General features: G+C 42.3%; 1 protein-coding gene across 2 annotated transcripts in view; it reads left to right on the forward strand.

The window, feature by feature from the left end:
- The window catches only part of rab6ba (RAB6B, member RAS oncogene family a), a 103,798-nt gene that overhangs the window by 45,792 nt on the left and 33,208 nt on the right, over positions 1 to 24,798 (forward strand). Inside the window, exons 2-4 of one of the 2 annotated variants that reach the window (XM_080728357.1) lie at positions 754 to 812; positions 21,834 to 21,887; positions 24,094 to 24,199. In XM_080728357.1, the coding sequence (XP_080584483.1) occupies positions 754 to 812; positions 21,834 to 21,887; positions 24,094 to 24,199 (219 nt within the window). The remainder of the gene's footprint in view (positions 1 to 753; positions 813 to 21,833; positions 21,888 to 24,093; positions 24,200 to 24,798) is intronic. The other variant, XM_080728358.1, reaches the window with a different exon arrangement.

A 24,798-nucleotide genomic window follows, 5' to 3' on the forward strand; every position in this document is an offset into this window, starting at 1 on the left:
ATGGTTCCTATCGCTAGTTAAAAATTGCCTTTCAATCACCATCATATTCGTTTTGTCGAAATGTGGTCCAATGTATTTTAAAATAAATGATAAAGTTGCGGGGGGGGGGGGGGGGCGTGGCCAACTAAACTGATACCAGCCGACTGTGTTCTTCTTCGTGTGCTGTATTTCGGGAGGCTCCGACCACATTTTCCCATGTATCACTGCGTTGCACGTGACCGTTGGCAGCCAATAGCATCTCTGATGCCTTTACAATTCTATGATGGCGACACTCATTCCAAGCGGTAGAAAGGGCCATTTGCGCTGCATAGAAACCAATGGCTTCACTTCGTCCATATTTTTCTACAGTCTATGATACACACCCACAAACTCCATTTTAACCATGATAGATTCATTAAAAACACCCATTATTTTTTCTGGTGACTCATACTACCCTCCTAATACATGAGCAGGCTGTGTTTTTTCCATTTCTTTTTAATAATCTTTTATTGTATATATTTTTTTCATTTTCCCAAAGAATTATTACAAATCAAGTAACTGTCAAATCATTGTAGTGGACGTGTCACCTCTGAGATGTAGTGGAGTAGAAGTAATACGTATTGAAAAGTAAAAATACGTAAAAATGTTACTTAAGTACAGTACTCCACTGCGTATATGGTTGGTGTTTCGGCACGGAACGGTTGAGGTTCTTTTGTCTCGCGATGACTGAAGCCCTTCTAACTCCTGTCTGTGTTTGTGTGTGTTCTCTTGCAGTTGGGAAGACATCTCTGATCACGCGCTTCATGTACGACAGCTTTGACAACACGTATCAGGTAGGTAGATGCTGGCAGCGAACATGTTTTTTCTGTCACTCGATCAATCGCAAAAGTTCACCTTGCACCTGCACCCGCCGTCCCCCACGGTGAACTGTGCAGCAGTGCATTGATCTAAGACACAAACTAGAAAGGTGCACTCGGTACAGTAGAGCGCAAACTCCACCAGGAGGCTTGTGCCCTAATAATAACAGCGATGTATTGCAGTGAAATTACTACCCCGAGGCATGAAACAGTAGTAGTAGTGCAGCAGCAAGTGATTACCAGTTGTACATCCTCCCTAGTGTCCTCGCTGTCTGTCTCTCGTACGCGTTCATTGTCTACCTTTGTCTCATTGTCTCTGGAATCCTCAAAGTGTGATTGTTGTTACTGCCATGTGTAGAGAATTATGTTTGTATCGCCAGTCAATCAAAGGTTGCCATTTGAAACACCTTTAAAAACTGCAGGATAGGAATTAAATCAAATCGCCAAAAAAGGACAGACTTTTTTTTATTGCGCGCGCGCGCACACATGCACGCGCGCGCGCACACACACACACACACACACACACACACACACACACACACACACACACACACACACACACACACACACACACACACACACACACACACACACACACACACACACACACACACACACACACACACACACACACACACACACACACACACACACACACACAGTGTGCAGGCACCTCATAAGTGTTTCCTCCTAGTCACAGTAAGAGTCCAGGCTAATTGAGAGGCTTGTGAACGTTCAGGTAGATGAGAGCATCACACTTCTCGATTGTGTGGGAGGTTGGCCTTTTCATTCTTCCTGTGACGTCTGCTCCGTCCTGTTCAATTATCTCTGGTGATGACAGGTCATCATTATTCATTTCCAGTGAAGAAGAGAGCTATGCTCCAAGCCTCCAACTATGCACCTTTCTGCCATTAGACAGACGGAACTGGCCCAAGCAGAGCTGAGTAGCTCACTGATAGGGGGCTAAATTGGGCATCAACTCTGCAATGATATGGTCAAGAAGAGAAGTAGCCATGTTTCGTCTGAAGTATTCTTCAGACCACTTGTTAGCCGGAACTCTTACTGTGACGGTGACAGACTGTGACGGGCATCTCAAATGAGGTGAAACAGGTCTCATGTGAGAATTAGCAATGAAGTACCCCCTCAGTAATGTGCCTACTGTATGTCGTTTTTTTAAACAAAATTGCAATTCTTCGACTAAAAGCAAAACCAACTTACTGTTGGTCCAGTCCTGTTTGGGTGTTGTGGCGTGTGACTTTAACACTCTATACTGGTGTTAAGGTTACACAGAGTGCACAATGAACTTTGAGTGGATTATTTATTTCCTTATAAGAGGCTCAAATCCAAAGGAAGGGCTATTGTTTTGTGTTGGACCCTCCCCTGCCATGGTTTAGCAAATTCCTGTGAGATGGTACTGTAGTTGTGTGTATTACTTGCAATAACGAGCAATAACATTTTCCACTCCAGAACTCTGAAAGTCATAACCCCAGTTATGACTTAGGGTCGTTACATACTCCACTTTTAGAGCCTAATTTATTTCAGTTCGGCTCTGTCTAAACTATGATATGGCATCATGCAGAGGATCAGGGGGGCGGGTAGCGCCGGGATAACGTCATTAATTTGGCTCCGAATGACGCCATATCATAGTTTAGACAGAGCCGAACCGAAATAAACTCGGCTCCTTATTAAAGCTACAGATATCCATCTATCCACACAAGTAAAAATACACCTCCTAAAACATAGGTCTGATTGCTAACCCTAACCCTCGGTTTTATAACACTCTTGAACTGTGTACAATTATTTTTGAAGTCTTCAATCAATGAAATTGCTCAATTCATAGGTTGCATTTGTAGTCCTACACCGACCATGTTGAGGACCAACACAGGTGTTCTGATTGCCATAGAACATTAGATCTGTGTCAATCAGACAAATAGAAACACCTGTGTTGGTCCTCAACATGGCTGTTTAGGACTACAAATGCAACCCATGAATTGGGGGCGCCCGCTGGCCTACTGGTCCAGGCACATACCACATAGGAACTGATGCCTGACGGCGTCGCTGGTTCGATTCCCGATCCGGACGACCTTTGCTGCGTGTCACTCCCCATCTCTGACCCCCATTTCCTGTCAGCCTACTGTCCTATCTAATAAAGGCATAAAAACAAATCTTTAAAGAAATTGCCCAATAGGGGGAGCCGTCTGTTCCAAACACACGCATGGGACTGGAGCAAATTTGGCCATAAATTAATGACAGTTTGTCCAACCATCGCTGGACATGGATATGCTTAATTAAGCTGTTGAAACATGTCCCCAATTTAATGAGCGTCTGTACGATCATCATAAAACCTGTTAGTTATCGTTTAATACAGGCTTCAGAAACTGTCAACGCTGCTGCCAACTTAACAGGCCGCGTTGGCTTGAACACAATTTGTCTTCTTTTGTTAGAAGTGATGCTACATTTATAGCTCCAAGCTTCAATTTTCTACATAGTATTCTCTCTTTCCCAAACTCTTTTTAGTTTCTGTGCTATTGTCACTAAGAAATATTGTGTCCTTGTATATGTGTCCTTGTACCTACATCTTCTGTTCCATTTAGCTTTACTGCATCCTGCTAACACGGAAAGAATAGAGCCGAGCAGGCTCCATTCTGACGTTCGGTGCAGTGCTGTAATGAGATTTGGATGCTGTATTGTGTGTGGATTAAATGGTTTCTTATAGCTGTGTGATGCTGTTTCTTTCACAATTCCCACCATATCCTCTCGTAACCCTTTATATTCACAAGCTCTGAATGGTACGACAACTGAGTCCGATGTTCGACACTGGGTGTTCCTGTTCAAAGCTATTTTTATCATTAAGCCACTGAACCTGCATGTACAGAATAATTGTCTTTTCCAACATCTCTCTGATACAAATGCTGAGGGAAGAGGCTTATTTTTGGGGCACACTCAGCCCAAGACAGGGGGGGAAAGGGGGCCCAATGTGTAGTAATTGTCAACAACATCATCAGTATGCCTTTATTAATGCTGTATGCTAGTGATTCTCAACATTTCAAATTCCAGGGACCATCCCATTTGATATGCATTACCTTTTATCTCTGGGACCCTAATCTACTCCCTAAAATCCGCAGTACTTAGAGTTACAGGTCTGTAATGGTCCATTTGGGACCCCTGGTGGTCCCCGAACCTGACGTTGAGAAACCCTGCTGTGTTCCACTCACTCAATGTTATATGTTCCATTTAAGAGTAGAGGATTTAAATGGTCACATATGACAGGTTAGAAAACAGCATTAGTTGACAGCTCAAGAGAGTGAAGCAGGAATTGGTTGAATGGTTGATTGTGATTGACCAATAACTGAATTCAGCGGTCTGTTATTTTAAAATAATGATAATCAATAACAATCATATCAATAACTGGCCCCTGCGTGCAATGCACCTGAATCAAGTAATCAACTAATCAATTAATCAACCGCAGTGCTTGGTTTTTACCTTATTCAACAAGGGAGCCCTTTGGGGCGCCCGTTGGCCTAGCGGTCCAGGCGCATACCACCTAATAGGCTCTAATGCTCTAATGGTTCGAATCCCGATCCTGACGACCTTTGCTGCGTGTCACTCACTGTCTTTCTCCATGTTTCCTGGTCATCTCCACTGTACAGTATCATTAAAGGCAGAAAAGCCCCTCAAAAATATCTTAAACAAGGGAGCTATTTTGCAGCTCAACAGTACACTAAAGACTGTTTTTGAAAAGATTTGAAGTGAGAAATAGGCAACGCAATAACAGAATATTGATTAATATTTGATGGCGAGCAGTTGCGTTAAACACACGTGGCATAATCTCTAATGGACTAATAAATAAACAGCCTACCTTTCTTTACTGTAAGCAATTCAATCTTTTTAAAATCAATGAAGTTGTTTCGTTGTTACATTTTGTGTCAGTTTATTCATTGTTTTATTAAATTGCTGTGTAGGGTCCAGGCGCATACCTTATAGGCTCTGATGCCTGACAGCATGTTGCGGGTTTGAATCCCGATCCTGATGACCTTTTCTGCGTGGTACTTCCCAACTCTCTCCCCATTTCCCTTGAGTCTACTGTCCTATCAATAAAGGCATAAAAGCCCCAAAACAAATCTTTAAAATTAAATTGCTGTGTAATAAGCGGGCTCTTTATCACCCTGAAGGGGTTTATTTCTCAACAATGACCTGCACACCATTCATTGTCCCTGCTTATTGAACCCATCGTAGGGCTATTATTTGAAACATTTATCTGTCAAGCGGCTGAGAGGGTCATGGTTTGGAATGGATTCTATACATTCTCCATTAGAATCTCTCTTTTTCGTAGCCTGTTTCAATTTACCGCAGTGACTTTAAATCTTCAATTATTTCTGACAGATTGGATATTTTTTATAGCTAGAACTTGATTGAAAGCTAAAGAGAGTACTTTTGCCAGATAACAAATTACACCATGAACAGTCTTTTTTTTCTTGACATCATAAAATGGCTCACTTAAAGTAATCACTGTCTGGGGCTACACATGCCAGCCTCCAATATTCACCAAGACTTGCCACCTCTGTACCAGGCTCTCTTGACACAGAATTGATGGAGCTGTATTATCCATAGACTTTATTTAAATCTATCTCATAGTTTATTCGATTCACCACATCTTCTTGACACTGCAGCGTGTTGACGGCACGACTAAATCGGGGAAACTCGCTTTTGCGAACGCCCATCATTTCGACCGGAGGGTTAGCGACTCACTCCACGGAGGTTAGGGTAAGGGTTAGTGTCGGGTGTCGAAAAGATGAACGTAGTAACAGCAACACGCTCCCGAGAGTCCCGACTAAATCCACAGATAATGTTGTGATAATATTGTCTCCCTTGCAAAATGAGATTTCCTTGGGACTTTAGTTAGCCACTTATACCCTATATACTTCATTGACTGGGATCCCCCAGGGCTCTATACTTGGCCAACCTCCCTTTTCAGACCAAATCTCTTCGCCGAAAATAGACGATCTACAAGCTCACACTGCTTTTATATCATGAGCTTATAGATCAGCTATTTTTCACAGAATAGGGACGCACACTCGGGCTCATATAAGTCACACTATACTGTAGATCAAATGCTCATGGACATTTTTCAGTCCAACATTCACACTTATTGAATGTGACACAGTACGTATACATAACGTTTTACTGTCAGGTCTCAGTGCTCTCAGGACTATATCTTTCAAATCGTTTAACTTGTTTTATGCTTAAGGTCCATAATGGATAGTGAATGATTGTGATGCATGCAACCATTTTAAATGTAGAGACACTCTTTATTAACCACCACCACTGTTTGCAAGATGGACCCTGGTGTCTTGGCACACAGCAGGGACCTCGGTAGCTGGACCAGTCCAAGGTCATGGTTGTAATTCAGCCTGAATGCAGTGGGTGAATTTATGCCTGTGAAGTGCAACAGACGCCAGCTACCAGCACCGAGCGAGCGTAGTCACGCCCCCGAGGGGCACGGCGAGCTGTGGGGTCGCTAGACAAACGCTTTTCTGATGAGATGGCTCTCATGCTCTGTTCAAGTCCACATTCCAGCTGTACAAGCTACACGTGCCCCCAGACAACATCTGCCCAGCTGTTAATGGTCCGTTAGACTTGGTTGCGCATCGGTGTCGCTCGCCGAAAACGGCGGGTCTACAAGCGCACGGCGCACGCAACTAATGAATCCCCAGTTAACCCTAGACCCAGTAAATGAGGCTTTTCATTCTCCTCAGCTAGCCCTTTTTGTTCAGATTGGGGATTAATGATTTTGTTATGGGAGCCGTAGCTGGAGCTTTATAGCCATAGATCAAAGCTTGGTTCTCCTTCTGTGTGTGTGTGTGTGTGTGTGTGTGTGTGTGTGTGTGTGTGTGTGTGTGTGTGTGTGTGTGTGTGTGTGTGTGAGGCCTGCCTATTGTTCGCAAACTTATCTATATGGTTCCGTGCACGTGTGTGTGGGTGCTGTGCATGCACGCGTGCCTGCACACTCCTCGCTGTCCCCAGTGCCTTAATGTCACTCCTTCTTCTCGGTGGCTGGCTCGGTGACAGGTAGCGCTGTAGCTGATTTCACGCGGGCTTTTTCTGGTTCAGCTCCTGGGACATTTAAAGTGTTAATTAAAATGCAGTACGCATCGCCTCATTTACAGTGTTTACGCTGCTACCGGGAAGAGGAATGGGAGCCGGGATTTGCTCGGTAATCAGCGGCAAACAGATAAATGTGCAGGGCGTATCTCGCATCCAAGTTAAGTCGATACGCAAAAGTGGATATATGATCCTGTGATGCTACTTACTGTGCTAGGGCTGGGCGATATGACCTCAAATCAATATCATAATATTTGGAACTTTTTCCTCGATTAAAATGAAATAAAACAGCAGATCTACAAGCTCACAACGTACCACGTTATATTGGTGACATCAGGGATCTCCATATATGGGCTTAAAAGGGACAAGGATTGACACAGATATCTCCATATACTGTATGGCCATTCATTTATTAGTGAATACATTTTCCCAATTGACTTGAATGTGGAAAATTCGAATGGTAATGCATTTGCAAGTGAGACTCACGTCACGGCCACCGCACTATCCCAGAATTGCATCCTTCTAGTTTTATACTTCACCAATTGTAAAGCAACATATAATACAGGGTCAAGTGGTTAATCATACTAATTGATTTAGTCAATTATAAAACGAATAGTAGTATTTTTACAATAAAAAAAAAAAAAAAACGCTCCTCGATTATTTGATTAACCTTCATGAGCAAGATTAATCCATGCAGTTATTGCTTTTAAATAGCAATAGATATATATTTTGGGTAATTGCCCAGCTCTATATACTGTATACAGTGCACATTGTAACTCTCTCATCTAAACCTCTACCTCCGAGTGACAGATGGGCTGCTTATGCCCAGAGCCACTCTGACCTTTATAAAGGGAGCCCACCAGCAGTAGATCCGGGGCATAAGGGCCATTAGAGAGATGAAACAGAGCATGGTAGCAGCTCTAGTTGGGAGCGGGAGGCAAGCGAGCCAAGACAGATCTCCCTCCTTCCAAAGCAGCGGTCTCCCATCAAGCAAGCACCCAGGCGAGAGAGACGGGGCCAGGCGGCCTTACTGGCTGGCAGCACATGCTAAAGGGCTCAGCGAGCCACCAGAGGCAGAGTGCTTTTGTCAGCCCAGGTGGATCCGTCAGTCAGCGCACGGCCCACTGGGCTTGTGACAGCTGCTCCTGTCCTGACGTGTCTGTCCTTCCGTCCAAATACCCCGCTGTTTTAAGTGGTAATCACTGAGCACTAGTAGGCTACTGTAGGGCTGGGAAGTTTAGCCCGAAAAAGATTTTGAATCCCTGCAAGCTCTCATCATCGCATTGCGATGCATTGTGAGCTTGTAGATCTGTCGTGTTGACTTTTCAATCATCGTTCATTAATCGCAATCGAAATCGTACAGACGTCGCTCGCACACCAAAAATAGATCATCTTCCAGCTCTCAACGCGTGACGTCTGCGATGTGTTTTGAGCTTGTATATCAGCTATTTACGAGGTGCGACACAGTCATACGACAAAGTATAAATTAGGCTTTAGAATGAAAACACAATTGATATAATAGAGCATAGCAGTGGGCATGGCTTACTGGTGCACCTAAAAAATAGGTAATACATTTTACCCATGGAGATTTACAAAACTATTTATATCAATTAGGCTATTTTAAGCCTAAGAATCAAGCCAACCAGGATCCTGGTGAATCATGGCCATAAAACCTTTGATTCTGTGAAAAAGGAAAACTGAAAACCGCTAAACAAAGGGTATTTATTAAATGTAGTATATCATATAATTGATTATTCAAATTTTCTTCACAGAATCAAAGGTGTTGTGGTCATGATTCACCAGCTTCCTGGATGGCTTGATTCTAGGCTTAAAATATTTTATTTATTTATGTATATTTCTTCATTTTTATCCCGCGATGTTGTAACCCATTTTTCACCTTGCAGTGCCAATTGCCTCAACTGTAATCCTGAGTGCTGCTCTCCCTCTGCCAACCTGGGGAGAGCCCCGAACTGAACTCATGCTTCCTTCTATGCATGAGTCCAAGCCGCTTCTTATCACCTTAACTCTCAAATACCTGGAACGCGCCCGAGTCGCGTTCCAGGTATTTGACCATTATTTTATGCTTTAACTATTGAAAAATAGCAGATATACAAGCTCACAGCGCGGCACCGAGTGCCGCGCTGCGAGCTTGTAGATCTGCTATTTTTTAAGTCTTTGAATATCTTTGACCCGATCTTTGACCCGACTTCTAAATCCTTCTTCTAAATCATGTTGTTCTCAAACTTTTTCATGTCAAGGACCCCCAAAATTACAGGTATTTGGCCGCGGACCCCCATCTCAAAATATTTGTTCCAGGGACCACCCAGAAGCAAATATTTGAGTTACAAATGTTCGCTTTTAAATAGATATATTCAAAGACTTGCAAAGAAATATCATGATTTTTCAAAAATAGCAGATCTACAAGCAATAATCCTAGGCCTAAATGGGCTAAAATAATTGATATAAATATTTTTGTAAATCTCTTTCAGTGGCACCAGTAAACCACACCCACTGCTATGCCCTATATGGTAAAGAGCTGTGTGTTGTACTGTGGTCGTCAGTAATGTATTATGAGTAAATCTTGACTCATAATGGGAAAACGGCAGCATTGTCATGTTTGATTATGTCCTGCTCCTTCTACTTGCCACTCTTCTGTTGCCACCACCATTATCTCATGTGTACATAATAGAATACAAGTGCAATATAGGATGTACAGTATAGGCTGATACCTCTGTGTACATAATACAACAAGTGCAATTATTCACATGTATTTATCCATTATTTATCCATTTTGCCCATATGCGACTCTATCCGTTACATGCTTATCTTTATCTACATAATTCTGATAACGTACCGTTGTGTAAATAGTCCTTAATGCTGTCATTATTCAGTGTAATGCACCAACCTCACCGAGGCAAATTACTTGTATGAGCAAAGATACCTGGCAATAAGATCATCCTGATGTCTTGCCAGTGGGCAATTTTATTCTTCAAATGTAATATCGTGGTAATTGGTAAATCCAATGGCTCTAGCCCTGGCTGATTTGATTCACAGGTTGGTTTTAAGCTGTGTATCTCTCCAGATAATCCGAGACAGCATCAAGAATGTAAGACATGGCCTGGCAGAGAAGAGCTCAGTCTAATCAGTGGCACAGTGGATATGTTCTCGTCAAGAGACCGATCGGAACAGCGGTCCGTGGGATAAAAGGCTTGTCCAGGAATTATCGGAGAGGTGGTTCTTTGCAGCTCCATTGATCTACACTGCAGCTGTCGCCAGATCGTTACCAACTTACATGTGATCTCAGAATACACAATGCTTTGTGGCTGTCGATATTGCAGCTTCTGCCAAACACGATTGTTTCCCTAATTCCTTCAACAATCAACAGTGTTCATTTAACCACCAGTCCTATTTTATACTTTTAAAGATTTGCTTACAAACTCACAATTGCATTGCATTGTATCGTTTTAGCTTGTAGATCTGCAATGTTGGCCATTTTTGAAAAATAAAATATATAATAATAATAACTTTTTTGCCTATAATGACATGCTCAAAATATAGGGATGCCAGGTTGAAAGTGATTCAATCTGAGACGTCTTGTAAAGGTCCATTTTCATACTTTATAGAGCTACAGTAAACAGACATCTCTTATTGTATTGTCTCGCTGTCAAATGATACATGGATACTGGAATGTTGTGGTTAATCAGCCAGGAACTAGAACACTATACATGTACAATAGTATGAGTATATGCATACCACTTAGGCATTGCCACATAGGCATGGATGCCTGGCGGCGTCGCCGGTTCGATTCCCGATCCGGACGACCTTTGCCACGTGTCACTCCCCATCTCCCCCCATTTCCTTTCAGTCTACTGTCCAATCAATAAAGTCATGAAAGCCCAAAACAAAAAATCTTAAAAAAAAGAACCCATAGGAACCATCCAAGGGGTTGTTAGGTACTGTCATGTAAGGACTGACAATGTTTCATTACAATAGAATACAAATGTCCAAGTTAAGTTTAAGCACCAACTCTTCCTCCATAATACATTTGCAATCCGCTGCTTGTACTGATATAATTATATTTGCAAGTTACCATCAAAGCCTCCAGCACTGTTGCCAATTTCCATGAAGTTCATTTCAAAAAGTACCCCACAAAGATATTTCTTTCATGCTAAATTGTCATACACAATGTTATCGGCGCAAGAGGACTGCTTTGTTCTACAGCTAGACTGTCAAATGAAAGGCAGGCTGTGCAGGAATAATCGTCATAGTTGTGATGTGGTGCCTGGCATGAAGTACTCTGTGTCATGATAAGCCTGTTACAATTATTATGGAAAATATTTGAGTCAATCGCAATTATTTTGCAGAATCGTTTCCATTCACCCATATAAATTCACCTGTGGAGAAATGGTGAAATTAGCCGATCTACAAGCTCACAACGCGTCTTGTTAAGTAGGGGTTGATGACTAGGGTGTAGGGCTGGCTAGGGGTTTGGTTCACCATGGGTGCTTCAGTTAGAAAGCCATGTAGAGGAGGTGTTCCATTTTATGTTATGGTTTATTTTCTATAAGACAGAAATACAATCACATTTACTTTCAACAATATAATTCATCATCATTAATAAACAATATAATTCATAATTAGATACAAGCGACATTTCAATTCAGTGACATTTCAATACAATATATAAACCTACATTACTTGTCAGTGATTACTGCATTGGACCAAATACACATCTCATAAGGCATCAGTACTTTAGGCAGCAGTTCATTCATACAGGTAGATGCTACTAGCCGTCAATAACCATACAGATCAACTCACGTCATTGACGCATAACAGGGTTCTTGTGCCTCCAGTCCAGAGCTCTCCTTGAGCTGTTGCCTCTTCTTCTGCTGCTGCTGCTGAGTGAGTGCACAGGCAGGATATATAGAGGGACTGAATGGGCTGAGTGGGTGCAGGTGTGTGACTTGAGTGAGCAGGTGAGGGGTGGAGTTGATCATGGGGAATAGGCCAGAGGGAGGGACAGTCCAGTGAACTTTTCTACACGTCTTGTACTGTATATCTGCTATTTTCTTTATTTTGGAAGATATATTATTAGTCCTGTGCCCTGGGGGTATGCACAGTATATGAGGGATTGAATGTAGGAGTCTCAGAAGTAATGTTGGAGAACCCAGACCGGTGCCCGTTGGGCAGAACAGTCACCATTGATGTCCAGTTGTGCAATACCTGTCTGTGATGTAGGCATTGTTTCAGCATGTGGCTGTTACCATGGTTGCGACACTGTTTATTATCAGTGATGTCCGCATGCAGACAGATGGTCGGACATCCTCTCCAAATTTGGGCATCGTTTCAGCATGCGGCTGTAACCATGGTGGCGACACTGTTTAGTATCAGTGATGTCCGCATGCAGACAGACGGTCAGACGGCGGACGGACAGACATACAGTAAAAAGTTAGATACTAATTGCATGGACATTGTCAGTCAAGTTATTTGTGTCTTTAAGTTATTTCTCATATCTGCCCTGTGCCGTTTTGGTTTACAAAGCCTGAAAGGAAAACAATTGTAATTTTCTTTTATTTGTTCCAATGTCAAATGCCCAAAACACAATTAAACAATTAATACTTACTTAACTTACTTAATTCTTTATTTACGGGAAGGTGTACGACACGTCAATGAACATACAATACATGTACAAGAATTCAATCAGTTGAACATTATCATGTCGGATTTAGCTAGAAGCTCATTTCCATCCGCAGTCCCACACATAATAACACCAATAACAACATGACAAAGACAGACAGTACAACTGCCTACAAATAAAGCAATCACAATCATTTACAGCAGGGGTCTTCAACGTTTTCAGGCCAAGGACCCCTTAGTTGAGAGAGAGATGAAGCAAGGACCACCAAAACCTTTTTTTGTAGATTCCATATAGTTTCATCGTTTGACAGCACAATCATCACTGTATTTTGGATTCATGTCAATTTGTGTTTTCTGATATTTGACCACTTGAACCATCAATACTTAATACATTTGACATTTCACTCTGTACTTAGTCTGGTCTTTTCCCCCTCTACACCAAACCTCTTTGCCAAAAATAGCTGATCTACAACTGCGAGGCGTTGTGAGCTTATAGATCTACTATTTTTGGCTAAAGCTCTCAGAACATGGATACTAGGGTTCAAGTGGTTAATATAAAAAACGATTTCTATCACTCAAAGATTTGGAGGATCCCCTGTAGTAACTCTGAGGACCCCCTACGGGTCCCGGACACCCTGTTGAAGACCCATGATTTACAGTATATGACAAATTGTCAGTAAAATGTCACGATCGTGACAGCCCTAGGTGTACCGTTAAATGGAATTGTGGTTTTAATCTCAAACATGTCTCTTATCACCGCCCTCTCTCTTAACCGCATGTAAGCCTATCCCTGTTGTCCTGGTCGTTGTTGGTAGAATGGTTCAGGAGCTAAGGTTGCTGCTCTTTAACGATGATGTGCGCTGGTTAATAATTCAAGAGGTGTATGAATAATTCCTGTGGATCTAATCTGTTCCTCTGTAGCGCCGTGTGTGGGAGTCTATATTTAACCCTGGGGTCGGAAGAAGCCCACAGCTCTCTGACTCCAAATGAAAAACTCAAGCTTCCCTGTGCCTGTCATTAAATGTAATATTTAGCAATATTGTATCCTTCACATTTCCCATTTTAGGAATATTGCTCTCTAGCATTCTTTTTTTTTAAATATTTTTAAACTCTCAGGAGACAAAATGTTAAGGTTTTCTCAACCTAAATCTGATTGCGTGAGCAATTGTGCACGGCTATAATTCAACGAAATTGCCCCTCCTCTTTTTTTCTTTCTTGACAACTTCTACCATAGAGTGATTTATTCAGTCTACCATTGGTGAAGGAAGGCACATTTTAATAACTTCCAGAAATAAACTGGGGACCCATTTTAATATTCCTGCCATCCACTTTGGGGTCAGAATTTGAAAGACACCAGGCATACAAATGGCTGCCTCTGAACTCTTCAACTCCTGAAACATAGCATAAGTTCATATACAGTACAGTACGTTCCCTTAATGTACAGTAACTCCCTTACCCATTTAAGGCAGGCATGTCCAAAGTAATCCCGGGAGCCATTAGCTTTATTCATGGTCTGCCAATATGTTCATGTGAACTTCATACAGAACATTGAAGTTTTTGAGTGTTGAAAAGGCAATTTATTGGGCAGAAGGCAATTTATTGGACTGTAAATATAATAGCAATGCAGTGCATGCATGGGAAAAAGGGTATTTTTTTCCTTCTCAGCACAGGTGACAAATAGACAATTGATTTAGCACAGTCTGTAGTTATATAACATCGTTGCAATGTAATACATTTATTTGTGACTTTGTTATGTACAGTATGTAGTATGACAGGAGATGCAGTCAGCCATACATTTTCATATTTTCAAATACAGTGTGTCCCCCTTTGAAAAAGGGGATAGAGCTCTATCTACAAGCTCAGAACATGTTATATCAAATCAGCTGTCTTTGGAAAAAGCAGTTTGCGGTGCGGACGTGCGGTACATTGTGACTTAGAGAGGAGAGAGGAGTATAAGTGATAATGTGTTCTCCACGCCAGGCTCTCTTTGGTTGGCCCACGACAGTGCCTGGCTGGCATCGCCAAGGTAACAAGTGCGTGATCAAGCTACTGATGGCTTGTTCTGTCAGGGTGGCCTGCGCCCTGCGGGCACCTTGCCCAGTCTGCACAGACACATGTGCATACACACGTACTGACATCAGAGACGCCCACAAGTCTTTGAGCTCGAGTCCGAGTCTCAAGTCTTTGGGGCTCCAGGCCGATCGAGTCAAGTCTTTAGCCACGAGTCCGAGTCGAGTCTGGATTGTCATAACAAATAGATAAATACAAATAATACAACGTAGCCTTACGGTTGAAATACAGTTGTGATGATCTACACACCCAACCCGAAATGAAAAATGCACAGAATTAATGTTTATCAGAATAGTAGACTACATTAATTTGGGTTCCTTTACGTCTTTTAATAAGCGCAGCTCAACTGCATAGGCACAGGCTCACACACAGCCTGCCTGACACTACCAAGGCTACTGGCTGCGAGGTTAGTCTACATTTATTAAGGAAAATTGACATGTCAACGTGTTTGGGTATAAATCAAATCAAGTGTGCACTGGTGTGTTCAGTGGTGTCTCTTCAGTGTAACGAGAACGCTCCTACAACCACGGACACCCCTCCACAGTGGACACCCCTCCACAGTCAGAATCATACAGTAGCCAAGCAGTATGGCTATAAGTTAGCCAGTTTCATAAGTCACAAGGTACTTTGATTGATTGATTGATTAAAGCATTTATTAGTTTGCATAGGAAAAAAGGGACAGTTTCATGACAGTACAGTTCACTGGTACAAGGTCAACTAAAAGGATAAGCTCAGGTAAGTCGAGGCTTGTTTACATTGAGATCCTTTTTTTGAACTCATATAACATTAAATGAGAGCCAGAACACAGTACTATGCAGAAGATATCATCAGAAAAAAAAACAAGAAAAAAAAAAACGTTTTATGGTTCAATTCTAATGGTTCCATTTGCCTGGATTGAGTAGCCTAGATGTCTCTGAAGTAGGTAGCTAGCAGCTCTCCATTTCATTTCCACTGAAGTAACGGATACGTCCAAGTAGTGTGCCCATTTGAAAAGTGAACCTTTTTCATTATCCATCTTCGTGCAACGGTCCAAAACAGCGCTACGACTATATCGTGACAACTTACCAACTACATAGATTGCTTGTATTTGTTATTTTTACAGAAGAAAAGACATACAAGCAATGTCATAGTAGCACATCGACAGCTTACATATCTGCTCTTTTGGGCACATAACAATGACGCACCACGCCGCGACGGAGTATCCACTACAAACTAACCAAATAACCAAATAAGCCTGTAGACCTGAGGCCCATGTAATGTCACTAAATGGACACGTTGGTCAACATACAGTATGTAACTTGACGTTACTGCAGTGAACATTTAGTTACGTAGTGTTTATTGAGGTAAGTGGCGCAGCGCAACATCAAACACAAACACCTTCTCTCACGGATAATCCTATCGTAAGCATCCCCCATCCTAGCATGCGTCTCCGCCATGGTGACAGCCGCATGCTGTAACAATGCCCAGATTTTGAGATGACTGACATCACTGTAGGGCTGTCACAATTATTACATAATCGTCTAATCGTGATTATTTGACATAATCGTGATTATTTTTCATAATCATCATAATCGTTTCCATGTTGAAAAATGTTCATATATTTTTAAGAAAGTCAAAAATAGTGGAAATAGCTGATCTACAAGCTCACAACGTGTTGCATCGCGACGCGTTGTGAGCTTGTAGATCGGCTATTTCCACTATCAAAGTTATTTTTTAAGTAGTAAGTTGTCAAATATGTCAGTAATTTCTCTGTATATTTAGGTTATGTGTCATATCTAACATGTACAACTTCAAAGCCTAAAAGCCAAACAGAAATGTAATTATCAACGACAAAAACACAATTAAATCGTTAATCGCCAATTATTTGAGTGACAATTAATCGTCATGTAAAATGTCATATCGTGACAGCCCTACATCACTGATACGTCTGGGTTCTCCAACATTACTTCTGAGACTTCTACATTCAATCCCTCACATACTGTGCACACCCCTGGGCAAGGTCCTAGTATTTGTTTAATGTTGCGGTTTTTAATATTTAAATGTTATGGTGAAAGCTGCAGCACACGCACCTCAGACAAAAGGAAAGAAGGAAAGGACAATATTTGTCGGGCTTGTCATCATTCATTAATGCATCAAATAAAACATAAAATAAAGATTGTCCACAAGTCTTCGAGCTGTGTAGTCTCATTTATGGCGACTCGAGTGCTTCTTAGTCACCATAACTAATTAAGAGTATTGGAATGGGTCAAATTAGCTATGGCAACACACTATTGTTCTTGGTCTGAATTTCCCAGAATTTCAACTTTTTAATTTTCAAACAAATAGTCCTGATAAAATGGTTTAAAAAAAACTGCAGTAATATGAATGACAAAATTCATTTCCCATAGGAATTCACAAGTAAACTCTAAAATTATAAAAAGAAAGAAAAAAATACAAGCAATGATAACTGTGTAAAGTTGAACAAGTTGAAGGTTCAACAAAATTTGTAGCTCAAAAACAAAAGACTAGTTTTAGGGGCCATCGCCATGGCACCGCTCCCTTCGTGTGTTTTTTAAGGGCTGTTGGTTACATGTTTTGTTTCTCATGGCTGCCAGTTCCCACCTGATGTCGTGTGGGAGTTCCGACTGCTCCAGACCAAACTGAATAACTGCTATGTTGCATAGTGTCTTCAACGAAGGACTCATGTCTAAGATGTATAGGTCAGTGGAAGTGGCATATCCCCCAAAGAGGATGATACGATCTCCCACCATGCAACAGCTCATCTCAAATGTCGGACTTGGTCCTTTCCCCTTGGGCTCAACCTTCTTCCAGGAGAAGGTCTCTGGATTGAATTTCCACAAATCATTGAAGAAAGCAATGTCATCGTTACAACACATACACTCTTCAGTATCAGAACTTTTTCCACCAAATAGGTACAGCTCTCCATTGTAGGCAAAGGTGGAATGACCCTCTTCTGAAGGAAGCTCTGCAGAAGGAATGCTCAGCCAGCAGTTGTCCTCTGTGTCAAACACTCTGATGTTCCTCTCATTGCCCAGATGACATCCAAATGCAACCATCTTTGTCCCCATAATGGTGACAGAGGGATACGATGAAGGGTTAATGAGAGACCAGACCATTGTGGTGATGTCCAACTTGTGGATGGTACTACGATAATCGGTATACATTACCTTGTTCAAGACACATGCCGAGTGTCCTTGCATCTTATCCGGAGCTGTCCCAGAAGCCTTGGGCTTGAACCATCTGTGGGTGTTGTTGACATCGAATGCATAAACCTCATTGCAGGTTTCTGCACAGGTCCAATTTATGACCTTAAGTCCCCCAAACATGTACACGACATCTTCTATCAGCACAGCTGTGTGGCCACTGCGCCTGGTGGGTACCTGTCCTTTTCCAGTTGTATCTGGGGGCAACTTCTTCCAGCATAAAGACACAGTGTTGAAGACATCAACATCAATCATAATAGTATTGTTGATGGCAGTTAGGTTGTTGCGGGGATCTGGGGTGTTGTACCCTCCAAAGGAGTACAGCATGTGCCCCACTGCAACAGCTGCATCACCGTGTCTTCTTTGGTCTCCGTGCAGGTGCACCACCCAGCGGAACATTTCTCACACCAGCAACAAAGTTGACTACAGTACTGTAGATATGAAGTCCTCTTTGTAAAACAACAGTCCTGTTGTGCGCGCCACCCTCTACAGTATAGGTTCTGTGGCACAAACGTCATGCAAAATCTGGCCAGTGTGCGAAGATGATGTGTTGTGTTGGCCAATCAAGGTAGTCGTTTCAGACAGGCTTTGTAAATGGTTGCAATACACAACAGACAGTCCAACAGTGTTTACAAAATAGAAAGTTGCAATTGGAAATTGCAAGTGTGGTTGCCGATGTGACTATATTCTGCAGCAAGCTAACTGTCATGTGAAGCTCGAACCAATTGATTCCCTATTGATTCCCACTCCCATTGATTCCCATTGATTCCATCAATTTCCAATGGCAGCGGAAAAGTTTATCTAGTGAAAAGAAAGTTTCCCCAGAACTACAGTGTTCAACCACACTAATTAATTTTCATAGAAAGTTGCTACAGGCAGGTGGATTTGTGGCTAAAGGTTTCAGTGCAGTTTCAAGCAACATATTCAGAGCAATCGTTTGTGCACCAGCTTGGATCACAATTTACTAAGGGGCTGCACCATATAAATATACCAGGCTAGGACGCTGGCTAGCCAGCGAGCCATTTTACATGGTCCGACGATATATTCCATTAAAAATGGTTTAAAATACATTTTTGAGCCCCCCAATGTTCACCGAATGTTCAGCGCCGCTTCCGGAACGTAGTCCAGTGTGCCTATCCCGAACAGGTTCGGCTTTTTTAATGAAATGAATGAAATGATCCGAGGCCATCTGAAGCCTGGGCCTAAATTTTCAATCCAGTGGCCGAGATCCGGCCTCCCCCCGGCCGGCCCCGTAACGTCGCCGCGAATCGCCGCCGAATCCAATGAAAAACCACATCTTTGAAGGTCCATATCTCTGGATTGTGTTTTTAGGGAGGCGGCGTGAGGTTTATTTACGGCGAAATCGCCGAAAAATGATCTTTAAAATGAGAAAATGCTAATAGCTATTCTGTAGCCATTTTCATCCGGGACCTTTCCATGACGTGCACGAACGTGAGCACGCGCGTCACTGCAACGTGAGTCCCCGGATGCTAATGCGCTCGCCTATGGGACAAACCCTGGCATTCTTTGGTGCCCTCTAGGGGCTGGCACTGGAAGCGTTAAAAAAAAGAAGAAAAAAAAACCTCCCTAAATCGGGAGATAAGCGACCGTCAGGTCGCATACACAAACTTTGGAAGGCAATGGTAGCCAATCAGGAGGGTATATGGGAAATGGGACAGATCCATGTTGATGACACTGTAGAGATACTGTGTACCGCTTTGCGTGATTCTAGGGCAAAATCTGTATGAGCAGTGTCCAAAAATGTGTCAAGAATCTCGGCCTCATAGTGGCGCTAGAAGAGGGCCATGTGAGAAATGTGGGACGGGGGTTGTGGTTTGGCAGCCAAGGAGTGTGTGTGTGCAAAGTTTGGCATGGATCAGGGCAACGGTGGCGGATATATGAGTAGGGGAAAAGTGTGACATGTGGCGTGTGACGTGACTGACAGAGGGACGGATGGACTGACTGACTGACTGACAGCCGGTGGAGGTTTTGATAGTAACTGCGACCTGACGGTCGCAATAATATAACATATAAATATTGGCCCATATTGTGTTATTATACAGGTTTAAGCCTAAACAACCACTCGGATATAGAATTTCATGTTCTGTTTGTCTGTCATTCCAAGCCTTTTCAGCTGCAATACCAAAATGTCCTTTGTTGGCCCGCCCTCCTCAGGTGGAGAAAAAGGAGGGGCTTATGTAAGCATGGGAACAGGCCTTTCAGACACACCCATTCAGAAAACCCCTTAAATGAAGGTGAAAGACTGAGTAATAAGAAAAAAAAACTAAAACTAAGGGCAAAAAAAGTTAAATTCATGGTGTAGCCCCTTTGAATTCCTTTTTTCAGTATCACAATAAAAACTATATCATTCTTTTCTATAATCATTAAAATCATAGTGTTTTGTCAATGATTTGGGGGCCCAGGCCCACAGGTTGGCAATCACTGTAGGCCCACTAAGCTGAGCCTCCGTCATCACAAAGCATGTGTGCTCTAATGAAGCAGTGAGGCCCAGAGGGCAGATGGCACGGGCTGAGGGTCCTGCAGGGATTCCTGCTTCTCACATCTGCTCTCCTCCAGTCTCACATCGCTGGAGGAGCATCAGGTGTTCACACTCACAAACAATCACAAGCTGGAAATCAAGGCCAAACGCTGTATCCTTGGCAAACCCAAACACCCAACGAAACAATAAAACACTTAAACAGAGTGTTAGTTGGAGGCGTTTCACTCGTCTGTGTGTGTGTGTGTGTGTGTGTGTGTGTGTGTGTGTGTGTGTGTGTGTGTGTGTGTGTGTGTGTGTGTGTGTGTGTGTGTGTGTGTGTGTGTGTGTGTGTGTGTGTGTGTGTGTGTGTGTGTGTGTGTGTGTGTGTGTGTGTGTGTGTGTGTGCGTGCGTGCGTGTGCGTGTGCGTGTGCGTGCGTGCGTGTATACTGTGTAGACCTTTATTCATGGCAGTACCGCAGTATGAAACATGACAGACATAGAAGCAGACATACAACTAAGAATAATACAAGATGTGAGTAAATAGATAATCAAGTGCCAAACACCAATGGTGGGTTGGCATTTTGACCACCTTGGATTTGACCAATATTTCCCTCTGAGATGTAGTGGTGTAGATGTTATGAGTATAACAAAATATATACTCTATATTCAACTAAAGCAAAGGTACCTCACAATTGTACTAAAGTACAGTACTTTAGTACATGTACTTAGTTACCTTCTGCCAGTGCCAGTGTCCAGCTCTGAGCTGCTACTGTCTGTAGCAGACTGTTCCAATAAACAGCCAACCTCACCATTAACTGGCCAATATGTGTTAAAATACTGTAGCTGCCAGCTGCGCTACGACTTGCATTAAAATGTTATATTAAATGTGTGGTCACATATAAAACATCTCGTTTCATCAAAACATAATGGATTATTGTGTTTAATATACTGTACAGTTCATTGCTGCTGCCAGGCAGTATACGCACAAAATCATTACTTTTTCAGGAAATGGAAAAAATAAGCTGTGTTCACAACGGATACAATGTAATTATTATTGACTCACACTTAACCACTTTCAACATGCCACCCCTATTTTGGCCATGTTATTATAGGTGAAATAATTAAGTTAAATAAAAATAGCACAAATAAAATCTCTTCCTTGACACTATCATGATGAAGTATAAAATGTACTTCATTTATAAAAACACATAAAAAGATGAATGCGTATTCATCGTGTTCAAAATTGCGTATATATATAAAAGAAACAAGGTTTCTGCCCAACACATTGTGTGTGTGTGTGTGTGTGTGTGTGTGTGTGTGTGTGTGTGTGTGTGTGTGTGTGTGTGTGTGTGTGTGTGTGTGTGTGTGTGTGTGTGTGTGTGTGTGTGTGTGTGTGTGTGTGTGTGTGTGTGTGTGTGTGTGTGTGTGTCTGTGTCTATATATGAATATACATTTTCTGTTTCTCAATGCTGATCCAATATATCTGCTCTTTCTTTTCATGCTAGGCCACAATTGGAATTGACTTCCTGTCGAAAACCATGTACTTAGAAGACCGAACGGTAAGTATTCCAGTCAAACCCACAGACGGTCACTTTAAAAGCACTGGTTCTCAAAGTGGGGTCCGGGGACCCCCAGGGGTCCTTGAAGGGGTTCCCAGCTAAATTAGTTTATACAGCAACAAAATCAGTTCTCCCCTTTAATCATATGTTATACTTTTTCTATCTGAAAGAAAAGCCGATCGACTTGGCGGGAAATTGTCAAGAATTGTAAGTAATTCAAAACACAATACATCTTCTCGTGTGGGGGTCCCTGGCACAAAATCTGTTCGGATGGAGGTCCGGGTTCTTGATGTAAACATGTTTGAGAACCACTGCTTTAAAGCTGCACAATGCTCATTACAGTATGCTCTCAAATTCCTCAGTGCATCCACTCCCCCTGGCCCTTGAAACGCTGGATTCCTGCAGTACTTCTGCACACATTGAAATATTCCCTGAGCGGTGCGGTGCCGTACTGTATGTCAACTCCCTAACAGATGAAATGTAAATGCATACCTGTTTGTATGTCAGGTTATTTCCTGGGGGAAATCCTGCATACAGCTCCATGACCTTGGAAATGCCCGCTCGGAGATGAAGTCTACCTGTCTACATGTCTGTAGTGTACATGTTTTTTTGTTTTTTTTTATGTGTGTGTTTGTGTGTATTTGTATTACTATACGTGTGAGCGGGCTAAATGTCTGCACAAGTATAGTCGAATGTGAGAAATAGACATTTTGAGTACAATTTATCTCTATTCAAGAGAATTGGTTGTTTTATGTTCAAATACATTTTTGAGTTAGGAAAAGCTTCAGGCTAGGATTGGGAATTTAGAGGTTAGGTTTAGGATATGGGGTTGGGGGTTATGTATAACTCGGGCTATAAGGATAGGTTGAGGTAGGCTATACGTATGTGTTTGAGCAGTGCTAACTGCTCTTACATCTTGCTTTGTCTGTATGTACGAACTGTATGTGTCTGTCCGGACTGTCATTGTTCAATTCACTCTTTGTCAAGTCCCGCCCATTGTCCTGCCCCTCTCCACACCCATTGGTTGCTGTGTCTTGGAGGGACATTCAGTGGGACATTCCATCCACTGCCATGTTAATTCAGTTGCTTCATATTGTTATTCTGTGTGCTCAATTCTAATTTCAAACTTTGTTTCAGTCAATTGGAGCTGCTCAGTGGCAGCATAGTGAATCAGCATGCTTTTAAATGTTTTTATTTCTCAAAAAAATATGTTTTAGCTAATTCAACATAAAAAAGGCGGAACCAGGGCGGGACAAGGCAGATAGAGCCTGCTGGTTGGTCAGTCAGGGACCAACCAGGAGCCTAACAAAGGGTGAATTGGTGACTGTATGTATGTCCCGCCCCATCCCTCATTGGCCAAGCTTCGCGGGACGCTTAATGAAATTAAAGGACAACTTTGTTTTTTCACAACAAGGGTTCATATTTTAGATAGTCATTAGAGAAAAGAAAGAATGAATGTTAAAATGTTTTCATTTACTTCTTTCTATTGTTTTAGTGATTTTAATGATTTTGATTTGCATGCATGCATGCAAGTGGCTAATTATGTATTTTTAGACACAATAAGCCCATTCCCAAGATGCACCACAATCTTGGGAATCTCTGTGACTTGTGGGGGCTGGTGTTTAATAGTAACAAAGAAACAAATACTTTTTTTCGCCATGCCCCCACACACTGAAATCAAAATACAAAAATCGCTAAAACAATAGAAAGCAGTAAATGAAAACATTTTAAAACAATCATCTTTTCTTTTCTCTAATTACAATCTAAAATATGAACCCTTGTTGTAAAAAAAAAAACAAAGTTGTCCTTTAAGTCATTCATTTTGTTTTGAAAATGACAAAAAAAAGGTAAAAATGGCTTTGAGAAATGTCCTAAAAAGTTTGTCCTCACAAGCGTAGTGATACCAACATGTCCATCTAATGCATACATGGGCAAGTGCGAGGCGTTTTGAGCTTGTAGATCGGCTATTTTTGCTCTGTATATGCATTGTGGCCCTCTGGAGTGAGTGTGAAAATGTAGTGGCCCTCTCCATCATCAAAGTTGCCCACCCCTGGTCTAATGCATGCGTGCATGCTTGCATGCGTGCATGCTTGCATGTGTGCGTGCGTGCGTTCCGGTCTCTGTTGTGTGTGTCTGGGAGGGAGCCAGCATCCAGGCTGTCTCTGCATAGTCTCGTGCGGCTCAGCCCTGTCTCTCTGATCCCCAGGTGAGGTTGCAGCTGTGGGACACGGCGGGACAGGAGCGCTTCAGGAGCCTCATCCCCAGCTACATACGGGACTCCACCGTGGCCGTGGTGGTCTACGACATCACAAGTGGGTCTCACACACACACACACACACACACACACACACACACACACACACACACACACACACACACACACACACACACACACACACACACACACTTCACAATCGGTCCCTCAGTGTGTCAAGATCCTAGATAGCTGACAGCACACACATACTTAAAATGCACAAAGAAGGCTGACTCAGCGTCGGACTTTAGGCCTATCAGGCTGTTTGCTCTCTGTGTTGGTCATTGAAGCTAAGCAGAGATGAGCCGCAGGGCGTGAAGTTCTGCGGATAATTATGAATCGACAACATACTAGCAAGGCCCATAATGAAAAAGTCAGTTTATTTTTCTGTACTGCACGTTCAATTAGTTTCTTTTATTGACAAATTAGATATGCAGAAGCATATAATCGATCCTAATACTTTTCTCAAATTCTGCACAGGAAAAATAACTACTATTCTGAGTAAAATCTTTAAACCGAGCCTTTCTTTTGCTTTGTTCTCTTTCACTTTGTACCGTCGCCTTTCAGCAATGATAGGTCTGTTCAGTTTCTCCGTAGGGAGCCTGCAGAGAGATCCCTTTTCAGCAACAGCATTGGAAACCATGGGAATCATTCCCA

This window comes from Nannobrachium achirus (genome assembly GCF_963921795.1).
Source record: "Nannobrachium achirus genome assembly, chromosome: 1".
Classification (NCBI taxonomy): domain Eukaryota; kingdom Metazoa; phylum Chordata; class Actinopteri; order Myctophiformes; family Myctophidae; genus Nannobrachium; species Nannobrachium achirus.